Source organism: Mesoplodon mirus, assembly GCF_964341445.2.
Source record: "Mesoplodon mirus genome assembly, chromosome: 4".
Taxonomy (NCBI): Eukaryota; Metazoa; Chordata; class Mammalia; order Artiodactyla; family Ziphiidae; genus Mesoplodon; species Mesoplodon mirus.
The window spans coordinates 121,605,667-121,625,364 of NC_138979.1; the positions used below are offsets into that span (position 1 = coordinate 121,605,667).

General features: G+C 36.3%; 2 protein-coding genes across 6 annotated transcripts in view; one reads left to right on the top strand and one right to left on the bottom strand.

Moving 5' to 3' along the window:
* The window catches only part of LOC309802902 (uncharacterized protein), a gene marked incomplete at its 5' end in the record, with an annotated part of 71,436 nt that extends 65,712 nt beyond the window's left edge, over positions 1–5,724 (top strand). The window contains one exon of the mRNA XM_082618775.1: positions 5,608–5,724. The remainder of the gene's footprint in view (positions 1–5,607) is intronic.
* Positions 1–19,698, bottom strand: part of HEATR5A (HEAT repeat containing 5A) — a 117,693-nt gene that overhangs the window by 12,857 nt on the left and 85,138 nt on the right. For all 5 annotated transcript variants that reach the window (XM_082618589.1, XM_082618588.1, XM_082618587.1 and 2 more), the window contains 9 exons: positions 17,517–17,655; positions 14,788–14,967; positions 12,750–12,989; positions 11,184–11,365; positions 9,385–9,453; positions 7,545–7,724; positions 5,599–5,818; positions 2,569–2,817; positions 747–874 (listed from right to left, as the gene is read on the bottom strand). In XM_082618589.1, coding sequence (XP_082474715.1) covers positions 747–874; positions 2,569–2,817; positions 5,599–5,818; positions 7,545–7,724; positions 9,385–9,453; positions 11,184–11,365; positions 12,750–12,989; positions 14,788–14,967; positions 17,517–17,655 — 1,587 coding nt within the window. The remainder of the gene's footprint in view (positions 1–746; positions 875–2,568; positions 2,818–5,598; positions 5,819–7,544; positions 7,725–9,384; positions 9,454–11,183; positions 11,366–12,749; positions 12,990–14,787; positions 14,968–17,516; positions 17,656–19,698) is intronic.

The following is a 19,698-nucleotide window of genomic DNA, read 5'->3' on the forward strand; positions in this document are numbered from 1 at the left end:
GATCTTTTTTTTTTTTTTTTGCGGTACGCGGGCCTCTCACTATTGTGGCCTCTCCCGTTGCGGAGCACAGGCTCCGGACGCGCAGGCTCAGCAGCCATGGCTCACGGGCCCAGCCGCGGATGTGGGATCTTCCCGGACCAGGGCACGAACCCGCATCCCCTGCATCTGCCGGTGGACTCTCAACCACTGCGCCACCAGGGAAGCCCTACAGTGATCTTTTAACCGTGGTCACAACTGGGTCTGATATTAGTGTCTGACTCCACCTAGAGACTAGCCAGTCATCTCTTAAAAAGACTTGGATAGAGAACTCAGCCAAGAGGAATACTACGTAACTGAAAATAACTATGTGAACCAAGAAGAAACTCTCTCAGGGAAATGGGGTATAAGATACAGGTATATACGAAGAGCAGGGTGCACTGAAGTGGAAAGAGACAAAGACAGTATGATATAGAACCTTCCCATCATTGCAGAAAGTTCACATGAAGAGCTGCTACACGGAGTGGTTGGCTGGTGGCAGCAGAAATAAGTGCGGCAGAAGCAGAGACAGAAAGTGGCAGAAAGAGGCATGACTGCTCCTGGGTCAGCATAGTTGCTGATGCCATTTCAGTTCTGAGGCCTAGCTGTGCAGTTTTTTAGTTTCCTTTTTACTTCTCCGTGTTTACTCCCTATTCACTGTAGTAACCTGGACATGTTTCTGTTCCTGTTCCTTGAAATGTACAGAAGCCAATCAAAAAACAAGAAATCACCTGATCACTGCCAATTTTAGATCTGGGCCAAGGAACATCTAGAAGGGCCTGTAACGCATGTAAACAAGCAGTAATGCTTTCCATGGTTGCATCTGAACGTAAGGAACACAGAAATTCCACACTGATTCCTGTAGAAAGCAGAAAAAGAGAACGAGGCTTCTTTGAGATTCTTAGTTTATGAAGTTAAATAATTTTCTATTTTGATAAGATATACAAATAAACTTAGCAAAAAGGTAATGCAAATAAACCACAATGAATTTAAGACTAAACAATTAAGTGATAAGGCAATCTCTTAACAGTTTGTTTTCATCAACATGTACACAAATAATAATCTCAATTAGGCTGCCGCTCACTACTGCAAAAATTACAATAAAATTGCACCAGAGAATTTAACATGTAGAGTTTCATAACTTTATTTTGACTAAAATTTATTGAGTGATTACCATGTATCAGGCATTGCACTTTAAGTATATCATTTCACTCTCACACTATCTGAGGAAGCACACAGAGCTTAAATAGCTTGCTAAAGGTCCATTACAATGGGGCACACCAAGAATTTGAACTGAGGTAATTGTACTGCACAGCTTATGCCTTGCCAATCTTCATTATATAAAAGTTCATTTTGGGCCTCCCTGGTGGCGCAGTGGTTGAGAGTCCGCCTGCCGATGCAGGGGATACGGGTTCGTGCCCCGGTCTGGGAGGATCCCATATGCCGCGGAGCGGCTGGGCCCGTGAGCCATGGCCGCTGGGCCTGCGCATCCGGAGCCTGTGCTCCGCAACGGGAGAGGCCACAACAGTGAGAGGCCCGCATACCGCAAAAAAAAAAAAAAAAAAAAAAAAAAAAAAAGTTCATTTTTATCTTTAAAAATTTTTTTATTTTTTAAAAATATTTATTTGGGTGCCCTGGGTCGTCATTGCCTCATGCGGGATCTTCATTGCAGCATGCAAACTCTTAGTTGCGGCACGTGGGACCTAGTTCCCTGACCAAACTAGGGACTGGACCCGGGCCCCCTGCATTGGGAGCATGGAGTCTTAGCCACTGGACCACCAGGGAAGTCCTAAAAGTTTGTTTTTAGAAAGCTCTCATCTCAAGGCAAACGAAAACAAAATTTTAACATACCCAAGGATATAAGAAATCTGGTCATGTTTGGCCTGGTAAGGAATAACAGAAGCTCTATGAACCGTAAACCTTACTTAATTTAATCACTTGCCTTTATAACTCTCACATGTCATTTAAATCAATAACTTATTTATAGGTAATGATCTAATAACTTGTTTCCTCAGAACAAGGTAAGATGGAAAAACATTTATTCTAGAAGCTCACTGTACCTAGAAAGATACTTCACTTTAAAAATGAAGTTCCAGGGCTTCCCTGGTGGCGCACTGGTTGAGAGTCCACCTGACGATGCAGGGGACGCGGGTTTGTGCCCCGGTCCAGGAGGATCCCACATACAGCAGAGCGGCCTGGCCCGTGAGCCATGGCTGCTGAACCTGCACATCCGGAGCCTGTGCTCCGCAGCGGGAGAGGCCACAACAGTGAGAGGCCCGCGTACCAAAAAAAAAAAAAAAGAACTAGGCTTCTTTTGCAAATTTTACATACATTCAACTCGACGCTAAAGCCAGCCTGTAATGACATTCTAGACTTAATATAATGAAATTTGCAATTTTAAAAGATGTATACAAGCTTACTCACTTGTATACATCAAGGCTATCACTAATGCCTAATAAAGAATGAAGTAATAGCCACCAAGAGCTGATAGGCAGGGGGCACAATTCAAGAAAAACTCTGTAGGGTCAGAAGCTAGCAAGGTCTTTTACTGACCTAAAATAAGATGGAATCTCTCAGTGTAGACATCCTCAGGGGACTTTACTGGAGCCCCAGATGATGACCCCTGACACATGGAAGTTGGTGTTACAGGCCTTGAGAGATTAGATGCTGCCTCATCTGGGTCAGCAGCAACAAAGCCTGTGCTTGTAAGCCACAGTGCTGTAGCATGGAGGATAAACGCCCAGGAGTTGTAATAATGCGATTTTGCATTTTCACTAGTCTCTGCTGTGTAGAAAGCACCACCTATAAAAAAGGGAAAGCAAACAGTTTCAGGAGGAATAAACGAAGAGATTAGCTCACACTACATTTTCCCTTTTATCTGTTATAAGATACAGACCATTTCCATCATCCCAAAAGTTCCTTTGTGACCCTTTCCAGTCAGTCCCCTACACCTCAAGGCAACTACTTTTTTTTTTAATTATCTATTTATTTATTATTATAAATAATAATACTACTGAAGTCCACACGCCTAAAGCCCGTGCTCCGAAACAAGAGAAGCCACTGCAATGAGAAACACACACACCGCAAGGAAGAGTAGCCCCCACTCGCCGCAACTAGAGAAAGCCCGCACGCAGCAACCAAGATGCAACACAGCCAAATAAATAAATAAAAATAAATACATAAGTTTTTTAAAAGTTTTTATTGAATTTGTTACAATACTGCTTCTGTATCATGTTTCAGTTTTTTTTTTGGCTACTATGCATGTGGGATCTTAGCTCCCCAACCAGGGATCAAACCTGCACACCCTGCATTGGAAGGCGAAGTCTTAACCACTGGATCACCAGGGGAAGTCCCTGTGACTAAGTTTTTGCTCAACAATGTTTTCAGAGATTCATCCATGCTGCTACGTTATCAGTATTTTGTTATCAATCATTTTATTTCTCCTGAGCATACAACTGTTGGGTCACAGGGCTGATGTATCCTTACAACTTTATAAGAAATTTAACTTTTTATTTTATTATTATTGTTTTTTTTGTGGTACGCAGGCCTCTCACTGTTGTGGCCTCTCCCGTTGTGGAGCACAGGCTCCGGACGCACAGGCTCAGTGGCCACGGCTTACGGGCCTAGCCGCTCCGCGGCATGTGGGATCTTCCCAGACCGGGGCACGAACCCGTGTCCCCTGCATTGTCAGGCGGACTCTCAACCACTGCGCCACCAGGGAAGCCCCGCTTTTTATTTTTAATCACAAAATATTTAAAAATAAATATGTGATGTGTGTACGCGTGTTTAGAAGGTGAAAGATTTATAGGATCTGAAGAGAAACCAGAGTATGTGTATGCATGTATAAAACAGATACCTATTTACCTATCTCCAACATTAACATTTTGCCTTTCTTAAATCTCTTTCTTAAAAAGCAAACAAAAAACCCCTAAAACTTTGTACACCACTAATTCTTGCCCTTCCTTTTGTAACCACTTTCCTCAAGTTACTGTGAATCACTCTCATTATGGTCTTACACTTTCACTCTAGACGTTTGTATTCATAAATAATAGATGCTGTTATTTCTTGTGTGAGTTTACTTAAAAGCCTCATACTGTGTGTATCCTTTTTAAACTTGCTTTCCCCCCAACACTACGTTTTAATGTTTTATGTGTCATTAACATTTGCTGATAAATTATGTCAATAAATCAGTTTATTTCCATTTTGTTTCCATTTTTAATGCTATTGAAAGGTACAAAGCACAATAAACACTCCACATATCTCTTTGTGTATAATTCCAATTAAAATTCTAACAGAACTTGATAGGCTGACCCTAAAATTCATAGCAAAGAGTAAAAAAAATAATAGCCATTTTGGAATAACATGAAGATTCAAAGCAGCTACCAAATATCCAATCCATAAAATGCAATATTAATAACTGACTATAAAATTAGATCCCCAGGGCTTCCCTGGTAGCGCAGTGGTTGAGAGTCCGCCTGACAATGCAGGGGACACGGATTCGTGCCCCATTCTGGGAAGATCCCACGTGCCGCGGAGCGGCTGGACCCGTGAGCCATGGCTGCTGAGCCTGCACATCCAGAGCCTGTGCTCCGCAACAGGAGAGGCCACAACAGTGACAGGCCCGCGTACCGGGGAAAAAAAAAAAAAAAAAAATTAGATCCCTAAGGGAATCTAAAAAAGAGTAGATATATGTATATGTATAACTGATTCACTTTGCTGTACAGCAGAAACTTATACAACATTGTAAAGCAACTATACTCCAATAAAAATTGATTAAAAAATTTTTTTAAATTAAAAAATAAAATTTGATCCCTATCCTCATTCCACACACACAATATAAATTCTAGCTGGACTAAAGTCCAAAATGTAAAAAGCAAAACTGTAAAGCTTGTATTTTTTTATGACCTTAAGTTACAAAGAAGTATCAGGCACTATACAAAAACCATAAACAACTGATTATATTACTTTTAAAAAGGTAAAAGAAAGAGCAAACTACAGGCTGAGAGAAGATACCTGCAAGATATGGAATCACAAAGGAATAGTATTAAACATATGTAAAGGATTAATAAGTCAGTAAGAAAATGTCAAATACTCAGTAGAAAATGGGCAAAGATTATGACTAAGTGATTTATGGAAAAGGAAACTTAAACGTCCCAGGAACCAATGAAGAAAGATTCCCAATCAAGGAAATAAACCAATGAAACTCTTTCATACTCATCAGATTGGCAAAAATTATTAACAATGATAACATATAATGATGGGAAGATGTAGAAAAACAGAAGCATGTTGCTGTTTGTATGTAATGTATGTTGTTTGTATGCAATGTATGTTGCACATACATTGTTGTAACCACTTTGGAGAGTGATTTGGCAGTGTCTTGTGAGGTAAGACGAGCATGCCTTATGACTTACAGATTCAACTTCAGGGCCTCCACCCTGAAGCAAGTCTCCTGTGCTTATTCTATGAATGAAAATTATTCTGGGAAAATGTTTCAGATAAACATTACCTGCTAACGGAGAAATTTTGAAAATACATGTTATTGACTGTCATTCTAGGGATTATGTAAATATTTTCCCCCCTTACCTTCAACAGGAAGCTGGGAGGCAAATTCTGAAGGCAAAGTTAGGAGAGCAAAATCCTGAAGTGCAGCAAGCCAGAGCCTACTTAATGTGCCAAGATCTGCGTGGACTAAGTCCAGCAACCCATCTGATGAAATCGACCCGTTTCCAACACTCTCTTCTGAACAGGTAGTCTTCAAAGGTTGTTTGTGGTTTTTATGTCTTTCTACAGCAATTATGTAGACCTGTATAAAGGTTACTTTATAAATAGGAAAATCTTGTACCCACTGAAAAGGTGTTACAATATTTTTATCTTGAAGAGGCAGACTTACCTTGAGCCTGCCTCGTGGACTTAAAATGCATTGTGATACCAAGAAGGTATACATATGTAACCACACACACAAAACTAGGGTAGAAAGATCCAAAAGCATTATCTTCAGTGAGGTATATTAGGGATAATAAACATTTGACAAATGTGCTGCCACCTTGCAGTTTACAACCATGACAGCTATAATTAAATGATCACAGCACCCTTTTTCACTAAGCCTAGACATGGCCTTGTAATCCATTTCAAAATATGGCTACAGGCAGCCATCTCTGAATTGAAATAAGCTGAATATCTTCTTTCAATGTTACCACTAAATCACAATAAAAAGTTTAACTATATAGATTTAACATGGACCATAGAATGTTAAAGTATTCAACATAGTACATAATGTGTATTATCTCTTTATCCATAACTCCAAAACCCAAAAAGCTCTGAAAAATCTAAGTTTGTGGGCAAATCAATCTGGTGGCAAAACACAAAAAAATTTATGGGAAGCTATTTATACAGTGTGAATATTCAAACATTTCACACAGATATATTAAAGTGTTTGATTACAGATTCTATGGTATTGTCCCAGACATCCTAGATGAATACATGAAATATGCATCCAAATTTTAAATCCCAAATATATCTGGCTCCAAGGATTTCAGATAATTATGGACCTCAATTACATGGAACTTGTTGGCTAGTCATTACTTTCACTAAGGAGAGAAAAGGAGAAAGTAGTGGCTTAAGCAAGAGTATAGAGTTTCAAATTATTACAAAGAACACTATATAAGCACAGAGTAATTTATAAAATAGGTTACAGAAATTACAGAATCTGTTTGCTCTACTAAAAGCATATGTTTAAAGCATTTAGAGTTGACTGTTAAAGATCATTAGATCCAACTTATTAAATCTAGGCAGAACTACTTCCTGAGATTTGTCAACAGTAAATAATGACAAAAATAAACACTTTACAATCTTCTGATTTTAATTAGCCCCACTGAAGGAAACCCTTTCTTATATGTTGGTTCATTCTCTCAGTTGCAATCTGAGACTACATAGTTCATTGAAGTGATATATGAACCAAGACTGGCCAAGTCTGGTAACTGCTGAAGCTGGATGATGGGTATATATGAGTTCATTGTACTATTCTATTCACTTTTGTATATGTGTAAACATTTCCATCGTAAATTTAAAAATTATATAGCTTTCTTCCTGATTAGAAAAGTAAATAAAGAACAGTTAAGCACTTCCCTCTAAGATTTCTCTAATCTTAGGAAATAAACCAACTTAATATTCAAGTCACTTTATGAAAGAGCACTAAAGAATATTAACATATGTGTTATAGAGTTGATAGAATATATGAGCAAACCCACATTTCCAATAATTCAGGTTTCAATAAAAGTTGATTTCCATTGGCTATTGTTAAAGTCTCTCATGACTGCCCCTGCTTAAAGCAGCAGATAACAGACAACAGAGGGCCCTTTAGAATCCTTGGCCAAAATATCAATTAGCATATAAATACATCTCATGTTGAAAGTCTTCTGTTAACCTTAAACATAGACTTATTTGTGTTTTAAATAGCTAACTTCAGTTTATGGCCTAAGATGTTTATTAACAACTTCCAAAATTCTAGTCATAAATTGAGAAGTACTAACCTCTGCCCAGGCTTTTAGCACAGCTAAGATCTCCATGGTAGAAGCACTTTCATTATATAAGTGACTTAGAGCTTCTTTTCCAACCTGAATTTTTGTTAATGATGCAACAAGCAACTGATGAACTCTTCGGAGATCATTAAGGTCACTTACAACTCCACTTGATATCCAGGCACTGCAAACCTAGTTTTTTAAGAAAATCAAAGGTTATATTTAAAAATTATAAAAATTGTAAACACCCCCATTGTGAGTTCAGCAAAGCTCACCCATATCTCAGGAATCTGGTCATTGAAATCATCTTGCTATCAAGAAACCCCAAGGGATACTGGTGATAATGATGGCCAAAGCCAGCATTTCAAAAGGGAATGAAGTCTTAAGGTTGAAGAAAGGAAACTATGCTAATAAGTATATAAATCAGAGTTTCAGATGTTATTAACACAATGAAATTAAGCCATGAAAGGCATCACTTTCATAAATGTTTGGATGAACATTTGAATTATATCTGCAATTTTGACTATTTCATCTTATTATTTTAAAAACAGCGATTAATTGCATGATTATTTTATCTTTCTTGAAAGATAAATTACCTACCATTTAAACCTCAATGAAGATTTTGATTCTTTTGAAGATATTTTTAATTTTAAAAACAAAACATCATTAATAGTTCTCCAATTCAAAAAGTTTACTCAATTATCAGAGGTTATCTATAAAGGTTTTCCTGGGTGTCACCATATTTCTCTTTTACTACAGAAAATTTATTTTTCTTTTATCATATTTATTTAGTTTGCATCTCATTTCACAAAAGATTTCAAGTGGCTTACAGCGAGAACACATATAATAAAACGATGATAAATTAGACTCAGGACAACAGTTAACACACTTCTATGAATATTTGAAGGCTCTCAAACATTTCCTAAATACAAATGAATTTAGAAATTTGAAAATACTGAGTAAAATTATAATTAATTTAATTCACATCAGTTCTGCTTTTAATTATTTCAGGCCATTCAGGTCTGGATATTGAATGTCTGACAACCACACCAAGAAAAGCAACTATTTAAAACTATATTATATGGCTCTCAGCTATATGAAAAAAAGCTTAACCTCACTTGAAATACAAATCTAAACTATCCTGAGATACCCTTTTTTTTTTTTTTTTTTTTTTTTTCGGTATGCGGGCCTCTCACTGTTGTGGCCTCCCCCGTTGCGGAGCACAGGCTCCGGACGCGCAGGCCCAGCGGCCATGGCTCACGGGCCCAGCCGCTCCGCGGCATATGGGATCCTCCCAGACCGGGGCACGAACCCGTATCCCCTGCATCGGCAGGCGGACTCTCAACCACTGCGCCACCAGGGAGGCCCTGAGATACCCTTTTTACTCCATCATATACACAAAAATCTAAGTTTGACAACTCACAATGCTGCTGAGACTTTGGGGAAATAGGCACTTGCATATAGTGCTGGTAGGAGTTTAAATTGGTAAACTCCTGTAATATACTCTTTAACCCAGCAATTCAATTTTAGGGAATTTATCTCACAGATATGCTTAGACCCAGTGAAATGACCTATGCAGAAAGAAGGTCATTCACTGCAGCAGTATCCATAATAGCAAAAGACAAAAAACCCCATATTTCCATCACTAGGGAGCTGGTGACATACCCATATATTGGATTACCATGCAGTTATGAGAAAGAAAAAGTTCTCTAAACTTAAAAAGTAAAGGAAAAGGGGCAACTGAGATTAATGGTTAGACAACTATAACATAGAACCTTGGTATCAAATACTAACTGGAGAGCTGCTTCCTAAGAGAGGGTTTTTCTTAAAATTTGTCTTTTTAACCATTTACCTGACATGCTTTGGCAGTGACATCAGGTGGCGTCTCTGAGGTGAAGGCTGGTCTAAGTGCCGCTCCTACCTGGCAAGAAATTACAGGCTCATTCAAGGATCAAAAAGTAAGATAGCACAAACTTTTTCTCTTTTTAATGTTATTTTAAAATTAGTTTTTAAAAAAATTAGTTATTTATAATAGGTATTATGAACACCTTTTGTTTTTGCCTGCCCAGCATATCTTCCTGTTTTTAGCTAAGTGCATCCAAGTTTTCCTTTGGGGAACTTTCTCTCTCCACAACTCTCAGCCCATGTTGTTGCTATGGAGTTGTGAGTACTGTCTGGCTCCAGGGACCCACACTGGGAATAATGAAAGCTCTCCTGAGGACACCTGCTAGGAGTACTAGGATAGAAGCGCTCTCTTTAAAAGACTCTGGATGCTAAGAGAGCCATCTTGATACCACGTGGAGAGGGCAAACTTGAGAATAAAGCCAGTGCAGAAGAAAGCAGAGCCAACTAAGGTTCCTGAAAACAATTTCCCTTTTCTGCTTAAGTGAGTGGTAATTTTATTTCTATCATTTGCAATTTTAAGAGCATTAAAAATATAACAGAGATCCCCTTAAGTAAGTTGAATTATAATATTTTAGTCTAATGTGATTAGTTGTTATCTAACTCCTGTCCCTTCCTTTTGCTCTTTCCCTAAACATACATTGGCATTACCTGCTGGGAAGATGTGATGGAGGCTGCTAACCAACTGGTGAACTGCTCTGGATTCCCTAAATGCCAGCCATCAGAAGCTGCCTTTGAATCGTGAGAGGTATCCTTGGATGAATGCTACTGAAGGATTACATGTGATGTGTGTGATATAATATGTGATGATTTTGTTATCTTCCTTGTTCCTCCTAGGCTGCTCAATGCACCAGTCAAAAAAACACCAGTTAAAAAGCTTACAAAACCAGTAATAGAAACCTGAATTCTTTTCCAAGTCTAGGGGAAAAAAAGGAGGTTATATCTAGACTAGGAGTAATAATTTGAAGATGAAACCGGCATGTAGCCTAAATGGAATGTTTATTAATGATTTGGTGTTATCTTAGCTTATTTGGATATTTTGTAAAGAATTTCATTATCAAAGCCCTTTGGACTTCCCTGGTGGCACAGTGGTTAAGAATCCACCTGCCAATGCAGGGAACACGGGTTCGAGCCCTGGTCCAGGAAGATCCCACATGCCGTGGAGCAACTAAGCCTGTGCGCCACAACTATTGAGCCTGTGCTCTAGAGCCCATGCACCACAACTAGTGAAGCCCACACGTTCTAGGGCCGGCATGCTGAAACTACTGAAGCCTGTGTGCCTAGAGCCCGTGCTCTGCAACAAGAGAAGCCACTGCAGTGAGAAGCCTGTGCACTGCAACAAAGAGTAGCCCCCGCTCACAACAACCAGAGAAAGCCTGCACACAGCAATGAAGACCCAACGCAGCCAAAAAAAAAAAAAAAAAAATTAAAAAAAAGAACAATACCTATCCCACAAGGTTACTGTTAAAGATTAACTTAGTAAACGAATGTCAATTTTAAAAAAAAGCCCTTTATTCCCTCAAAATTACCAAAAAGGTTTTAATTATGAAAATTAATCTTTAGTGTTATAAAAGACCTGTTTTATGTATTATTTTGCTTTTACATGAAGATTTCTTCTTTAGACATATACTGATTATACTGGTGATATATTAGCAGAGATACATACTCATTTACATATTAAAAGGTGACATGCCAGTTAGTTTCACAGACTTTTAATAATGATAAAATTCTCTAGTAGAAAGAGCTTACATTGGCTTGATACTGTTCCAGAATCACATGACCTGGAAACTCTGGTTCTGGAATAGTTGCAAATCGCCGAATAACAACTAACAGTGTTTCAAGGCCAGAAAGACGGAGCTGATCACTGTGATCTGTGGCAGCCATAAAAGCCATGCGAATTAAGTCAGCAAGATGTAGCACCAAAAAGTCATCTGCAATATTAAAAAAAATATTAAGAAAAAGAATACGCTGGAACTAAGATTTATGTTAAGTGATAATTTTTCCTCCTTTTAATTTCACAACCTAGACTTTCTTTTAAGTACTTTTGATTTGATTTACATTTTACTGTTTGTTAAATACAGACTTTAAAGCTGGCTTTACTGCACCAGTGCAAATACTCACATACAAACAACTATCCCAAAGCAAGTAATTATGCAGCTATTCAAAACCAAAGGCAGAATTAGCATCCTTTAAAAGAGTACTAATAGTACCTTCAATAAAAATTTTGTTCAGACTTTCTGATAAAAGTACATTAGAAGGTACTTAGGAGACTGGGTTTTGATGAATTAGGCAGTAATTTAATCATCCTCTTTACATCAAGTTGAGGCTAAAAGACTTAATGTCCCTTTAAAAAAAGTTTTATGTGGTTCTTTATATGGACTACATTACCTTACTTTTTTGCATGTCCTGCCACACACACAAATGATGGGAGCATAAAAATATTTCTAGCTGTGAAATTATAAATGATAATTTATATTATCGTTACAACATATTCTTTGGTATAATAATTCTACTGGGGAGAGACATAAGACAATCATTTAACACTGTTCCAACAATAAAATGTTTACAGGTACAACTAACCTTTACCTAAAAAATATGTGAGACTAATTCAAAGAAGTATACTAGTTATAGGTCACACTGAAGAAACCAACTCATCTTAGTGCCAATTACAGTTTTAATTGGGAGCACAGGAGTCAGTAAGCACCTATATCAGAACAGTGCTCATCACAAATAAGAGACTCAATAAATGATTGCTTGAAAAACAATTAAAATAGAAATACCTAATTCATACTCTCAGACTGACCATAACAACATCTTGCCTTATGATTCTTTTGTCAGGTAAAGAATATTTCCAAGGCACTGAGACATGAGCATTGAGCCTTTCAACATATGTGCTTAAGTGATTTTAAAAAATTAGACATTAAACCATAACCCACACGCATTTAGGTAAAAATAATAACACTGAATAAAAGGTCAAAATGGTCTTACAACTCGGTTTACTTTACATTGAGATAAACTTAAATGTTTTCTAGGTAATATGCTTGAAACCAAAATAATCTATGAGCAAAACTGCTCTAAGTTACAACTCAGAAAATAAAATTTAGAAAATTTGGCAACTAGCTAATGTACATACTACTTTCCAAGAACATGACTATTCTCTATAAACTTAATATATCACATATGTCCACTAAACAAAAGTGAATGCGAATTTAAGAAGTTTAATCATTAAAAACGTATTTGAACATTAAAAATATACTATAGGCAGACAGCATTTCAATGTATATCATTTGGTCTTTTCATTATTATGCCACTTACTTCTTGAATCCCTTTTTTTCATTTCTTGTGCTAAAGCGATGTCAAAATGTGCACTGTGTGCATTCTCACACTGGTTAATTATCCTGCAGACACATTCAGCAGCAAAGACTCTTGTAGCCCATCGCGGATTGGTAGAAGGATGAGGTCTGCCATCGTTTCTGATGGTCAGAACTGAAGCATCATCCACCTTATCTCCTTCCTCTTCTTGCATTGTATCCACACAAGTTACAGTTGTAAAATCTTTTATCAAGGGAGAATACACATAATCACCATCAGTTGGAAGATATATTTATAAAGGGACACAATGACTTCAAGTACAGACTAGAATTACTGTTGATCAAAATGACTACTAATAACAGTGGTATCTAAAGAAATGCTAAAAAAAACTATTCTTAAAAAATGACAAAGTTGTTAAATTATATTTAAAGTGAAAACTGAACATGATACTAGAATAATTATCAGTCCCCTGTATGTAGACGGATATACTTAAGGAAGCTCAGAATTCCCTAGTAGGGAGTGTGGTGGACAGAACTAGAGATGTTGTTTTAACACTGGGGCCTTGAATGAATTTAAGGTTCCTGAACCCACTAAAAATGTCCAAAAATGTTTTTCTCAGGACAGACCCATTGCTGTAATTACAGTCTCAAATTGTCCTGATGGCCAGAGCCATTAAGTAGTAAATTATTTCCCCTTAATACTATACTAACTGCTAACTTATTAACTCTGTTTAACTCGACTTAAATTGGAACTTATGCTATAAAACAAACCAACTTGTTTTTCTTAAATTATCTTGTATGTCAACATTTTTTGAGTGTGATACAATAGATAGCAATGATGTTACAAATAAAGTTAAGGCGAACTCCTGTCTTAAAACTGAGAAGTAAACAGAGACTGAAATGTGTGTTTTCCTAATAAGAAGGGATAGAGGCAAACTACAAAGGATAAAGAATAAATGGTGAAATAAAGTTGAGCTATTAAAAATTTTTAAAAAGATAGGTAAGATACCAGAAAAGTATCAACCTGACAACCTATCTATGCACATATATTTTTTTCTTTTAAAGAAGTCCTTCTAAGTTCTTAAGTAGTGGGGATAGAGGAGAACATTAAAGAAGGAAAACATGTAGAGCATAATGGTTGAAAGAGCAGGTATAAATCACTGGAAGAGTACCAACAAGAACAGAGGTAGACAGAGAAGAATATTAAAAAAATGCCAGAAATTTTATGGTACCTTTCTTCCTTTCACATAACTTAACTCAGAGACCAAAGCTACATTAAATTATAAGGCTTAAGTAACTGAGTTGAGAGCTACTGAAATATTATGAAAAGTTAAGATTTTAAAGTCACGTAGGCTAAGGTTTGAATACATCTGTGTGTGTCTTTGGGAAAATTACTTAACCTTTCCAAGTCTTGTTTTCTCTCGTGTAAAATGGAATAATACTGCCTACTCATAGGATGGTTAAAGGATTAAATCATATAAAATATGTACAATACCTGGAACAGAATTGGTTTCTATCCTCTTTTTTCCTCATTTATTTTCTTAGTCCAGGATATAAATTTTAAAGACTCTAACACACTTTCTCACTAATAATTATCTTGTACTAACAAAGACATTAGAGAAATAACACTATATTTTAAATCAACATTATTAAGAGCAGAGAAACTGGCTTGCTCAAAATGTCATAACTCTTGGTGAGTTTTCTATTAAGTTGATTTGAGGCAACACCTCAAATATTTCTCATATGTATGAAAATAAATGATGGGGCTGCTGTAAGTTAGGTCATCCCTTTTATAGCATAAATAACAATTCTGATTTTTAGTTTGTTTTTCACAGGAAAGTCATATAAGACAATTATAAGAGAAAAACAAAGTAGGCTTTTAAGTGTTGGACTTAAACACTAGCATTAGAATCTCCATTAAAGAAAACAACAAGCAATTATAACCCAAATATCCAGACTGATAAATTGTCACTAGAAAACAATTTTAGATAATGCTTTTACTTTTAATTTTATTATGTTGGCTGGTAATCACCACTACTTACCAGCTGATGCAGCAAGTACATCTTTACAAAGCTTTAACCAAAAGGAGAGTTTATCCACTGCCATAGATGTGAGCATATGGTTTAATGTCTCTTTGATATCATGGCATAATCTCCCATCTGTCTCTTTGTCAAGTAAGGTCAATAAGGCCCCTTCAAGGCCCACTTCTCTGATGTTAGCATCTGACAAGAAGAAAATCGATGATCTAAGTAATACAGAAAACAAAACTGCCATATGAGAAGCACACACATTCAGTAGTTATTCAATTACATGCAAATATATTCTAAAGAACTAGTCCAAATATTGCACCTCAACCTACTGAGGTCTATTTTAGTTCACAATTCAAGTTTGGTAATTATTCACAACACTGCAAAGTTATTTTTTATGCAATGTCATTGAAAGATAAATCTTTATTAAGAGTTAACTAATATGTTTTCCTTAAATTAGGTAAACATTTAAACCCAATTAGCATTCAATACTTATAAAAATTTATACAATGTTTCTTGGTATGATTATTTTATCTTCTCTTTAAAGTTAATTCAAATAAATAATCATAATTAAGTTTTGCTTATTCTGGTACAAAAGCTTTACATTTATTAACATGAGGGTAAAACTCAGACAGAAAACAACTATTGTATGGAGAACAGTGTTTAATTACTGCAACTAAACTACAGTGGATCTAAAGAAGACTATTGAATTAATATAAATTACTACACAATATTCTCACTGCAAAGTAATAAATCATCTCAAAAAAGAAATAAAAACCTTGATCTAGTATTTATTTCCTCTAATTCTGAAAATGTCAAAAGAACATATACATTTTCTCTTGAAGATTTAACTCATTTGGCAATTATGAAGGCATTTAGTTCTAAAGATTATGCTACTATTTTAAAAGAGGAGTTATCTTTTAAAGATCAGAAGGAGGAGGTAGGAATGTTTCTGATTAGGAGTCTGAAAGTCAGAACAGCCCAATGTAATGTGTGAGTCATGACTGGATCATAAATTTGGATGGGGGTGAGAGGGGTAGGAAAGAGTTTATAAAGGACTTTTTTTTTTTTATAATGGGAAATTTGTGTGAGGACTGTACATTCTATGAAGCTACTAAATTAATGTTGATTTTACTAGGTATGGAAATAACATGTGGTCATGTAGGAGAATGTCCTTGAAAAATGCAAATCAGTACCATCATGATGCCTGCAACCTGCTTTCAGATGGTTTGGCACAAGGTTTGTGTGTGTGTGTATATATACTGAGAGATATATAAAATGAGTATCATAAAGATAGTAGGTGAATTTATGTGTTCACTGCACATTTCTTTCAACTTTTCCATGGGTTTGAAAAATTACAAAACTTTAAAAAAGGAATTATGTAATGAGTTCTTTACTCTAAATTTTTTTTTAAATTTTATTTTTGGCTGTGTTGGGTCTTCATTGCTGAGCATGGGCTTTCTCTAGTTGCGGTGGCTTCTCTTGCTGCGGAGCACGGGCTCTGCATGTGGGCCTCAGTAATTGTGACACGTGGGCTCAGGAGTTGTGGCTCTTGGGCTCTAGAGCGCAGGCTCAGTAGTTGTGGCTCATGGGCTTAGCTGCTCCACAGCATGTGGGATCTTCCCGGACCAGGGCTCAAACCTGTGTCCCCTGCGTTGGCAGGCAGGTTCTTAACCACTGCGCCACCAGGGAAGCCCCTTTACTATAACTTTAATCACACAGCTAATTCAATAATTATGTACCAGTACAGTTACATAATAAAATCCTAAAGCAACAAATACAGATAATTCCAGTTGTGAATATAAGTTAAAGGTCACTTTGGGGAGAATACCACACCATGTCCTGCATTAACCATGTATTAACCATGTTCTGCAACCTGTCTGATGACTACTGTAACAGTTCAGCAATGCTGATAAACTCAAGTCAGAGCAAAGGTTTTAATATAATAATAAAACTAATTTAAAGAGCACAGCATGACAGTAAAAAACATTATAGATCTGAGAGCTTTAGATATTGGAAAGCTTTATGAAGTCTGAGACCTTCTAAAAATGTGACAGCACTTGGCAAACTATATACTTTTAAAGTGTAAGATATTATCATTACTATTTTTATAGGCTGTTTGAATTTATATGCATGTTTGAGTTATTCACATAATTTTAAAATGAAGAGACACACTTAAAACAAATCTTACTGGCCAAGAAATCCTTTAATTCAGCTCTAAAATATAGAAAGGGTATAAAAATCCTTTAACTTGAAGCAGATTCATCTATGAGAAATTTTATTGAATGAGATTTAGGGGGAAGAAAGGCATATATGATAAAATGACTTCAGCACTAAATCCAATTTCAATCCATTACTGTGAAAAAACCTGTTTGAAACCAATGGCTCTCAAACTTCAGTACCATTAACATTATTGTAGAAAAATAAGTAAGAGATTGCTGGGCTCTACTGCCAGATTTCTGGCTTAGCAGGTTTGGAATGGGGCCCAATAATGTGCATTTCTAACAAGTTCCAAGGTGAGGTGGATGTCGCTGCTGCAGGGGGCCTAAGATTGAGAACCATTACTCTAAACCAGTAACATCACTGGGTGGAATGATAATCATTGTTAGCAATTATCACTTGTAGCAGGTTTAAGACATTATATACTAACTTTTAAATTTCGTTTTAAAAACTCATATTTATATGGAAGATTTAAGATTAAAACAATCTTCTGAGCTGGAGATAATACTGATAAAAAGAATTACCTGGAGTCAACTCTTCTCTGCTATCCTTAGCAAGCATAACAGCATGTTCTGAAACTTCAGCTGCTTCTCTCTGAACAAGCTGACGTAAACAAGCCAGTACTGCTCGTCTCAGTAACAAATAGGGACTACAAAGGTTCACCTGAAAAACACCATTTGGGAAGTAAAAGAGCTGAAATTCTTGGTGGCATTCAATACGTCTAATAGATATTCACTGGACCCCTCCTGATTGTGTCCAGCCCAGTGATGGGCTGGACACAATTTATTAAATACACAGAAACTTCAACTATCCTAGCACATATTTTTTATTATACAACTTAGAAACTGCTTAAGGAGTAATACATGTACTTATTAGGCAATATTCATAAACAAATCCAAGCAAAAGCCTCCTGACAATGTTAGAAGACATGAAATTTATGAGTAAAACAGTTTTGAGAGACAAAAGAGATACAATTGAGAAAGAATTTATTTGCAGCTTATATATATATGTGCTCATGGAACTATATTATAATGTTTTATGAATCTCTAAGTAGAAGTTTATACAAATCCATATAAGCACTGTAGCATACTGGTTAAAATGGAGGCTCTGGAGTCAAACTGTCTCAGTTTGAGTCCTAGATCCATGACTTACTAGCTGTGTGACCTTGGGCAATTTATTTAACCTCTCTGTGTCTCAGTTTCCTCATTTGTTATATGGAGATAACACTACCCCCATCTCACAGGGCTGTTGTGAAGTCAACACAAAGAAACATGCAAAAGTGCTTAGCACAGTACCTGGCAAATAGTAAGCACTCGATAAATGTTAGTTATTATAAATGCAGCGTCTATCAGTAGTAGTTTATTCAGATGCCATACATAGTAAGTAAATGCATTTTCAAATAAAGGCAGAAAGAGTCTTACTCAGAAAACATATTCACCGAAAATGCTCTCTAGAAACAACATTATAGATAGCGAATTTTATACATGTATATCTACTTACATATGAATATACATATATGTACATAGATATGTAAATGTCTTAGCAATAGAGAATATTTCTGCCTAGAATGATAGGCTCAATACATATTCTTTTTACTGAGAAGTATTTAAACCATGTAGATCTCAATAGGTTGTGTCTACCTAGGGTAAATGATACAATTGGTGATATACCTTAAATGAGCAATTAAAACAAGTCAAAGGTTTCTGGATACCAATTCTTAATGATTTCATAAGTAGAATAAAGCCTAGAGATTTTGAAATTTATTTTGTCCTAACTATGAAAATAAAGACCATGTCTTATAATAGTGATTTTTCTGAGCAAAATTTTAGAAATAATGGCATAATTCATATATGTGCCTTTAGATCTGGTTTATGTGTCAAAGACAGGACTGAAGTAGGTGAGTCTGTTGAAAAGAGCAGAGGCAAAATTCTGAGGAAAAGAGTAGGTAGTGGCAGCTGGTTTGTGATATATGATACATGCAAAGAGAGCTAAATCCTTAATTTTATCAGAAGATAAAAGGCAAGAAAAGTTTGTGAATATATTAGCAGTGAAACATACAGATGAGAACTGCTTTATAAATATGTTCTATTATACCCTCAAGCTATATCATGAACTCAAAAGTGGAAAGACAGGAATGCCATTCACAAAGTCTCAAGGTCATGTCATTCTAGTCATGTTTAAGAACTCTGCTGTTAGAAACTAGTACACAGGATAACAGAGAAGTTAAAATGTAAACAACTAGGTTTATTCATGCCCAAGATTACGGCTATATTTAACAACGACAAAAAAAGCACTCTATTAAGACAATTTTAAAGAAAAGTTAATAAATCTACTAGTTACTTTAACTGGAGTTTTACAAGCATATAATACAAGGCAGGTGCAGCGTTTATTCAGGCTGGTCAAACAATCTTTTAGAAAAAGCATGCTCAAAAGTACTCTTTACTGCTTTGGTAGAAAAAATATTAAAGGCCGTCACACAAAGCAAAATGGGACGCTTAATATTTCCATGTCATTCTCCAGCATTTATATTGGGAAGAGGAATAGAGTGGATTAAGGCAAACAAATCAAGCAAGCAAAATACAGAAATTAAATCAAACTGTAATTACAATTCCTTCCTGAAATGAATATATTAAATGAAAATGATGCAAAATGAAGTGCAAGGAGTGAGTGCACCAGCTGGAGAAGGTTAGGGAGGATTTGTTTACA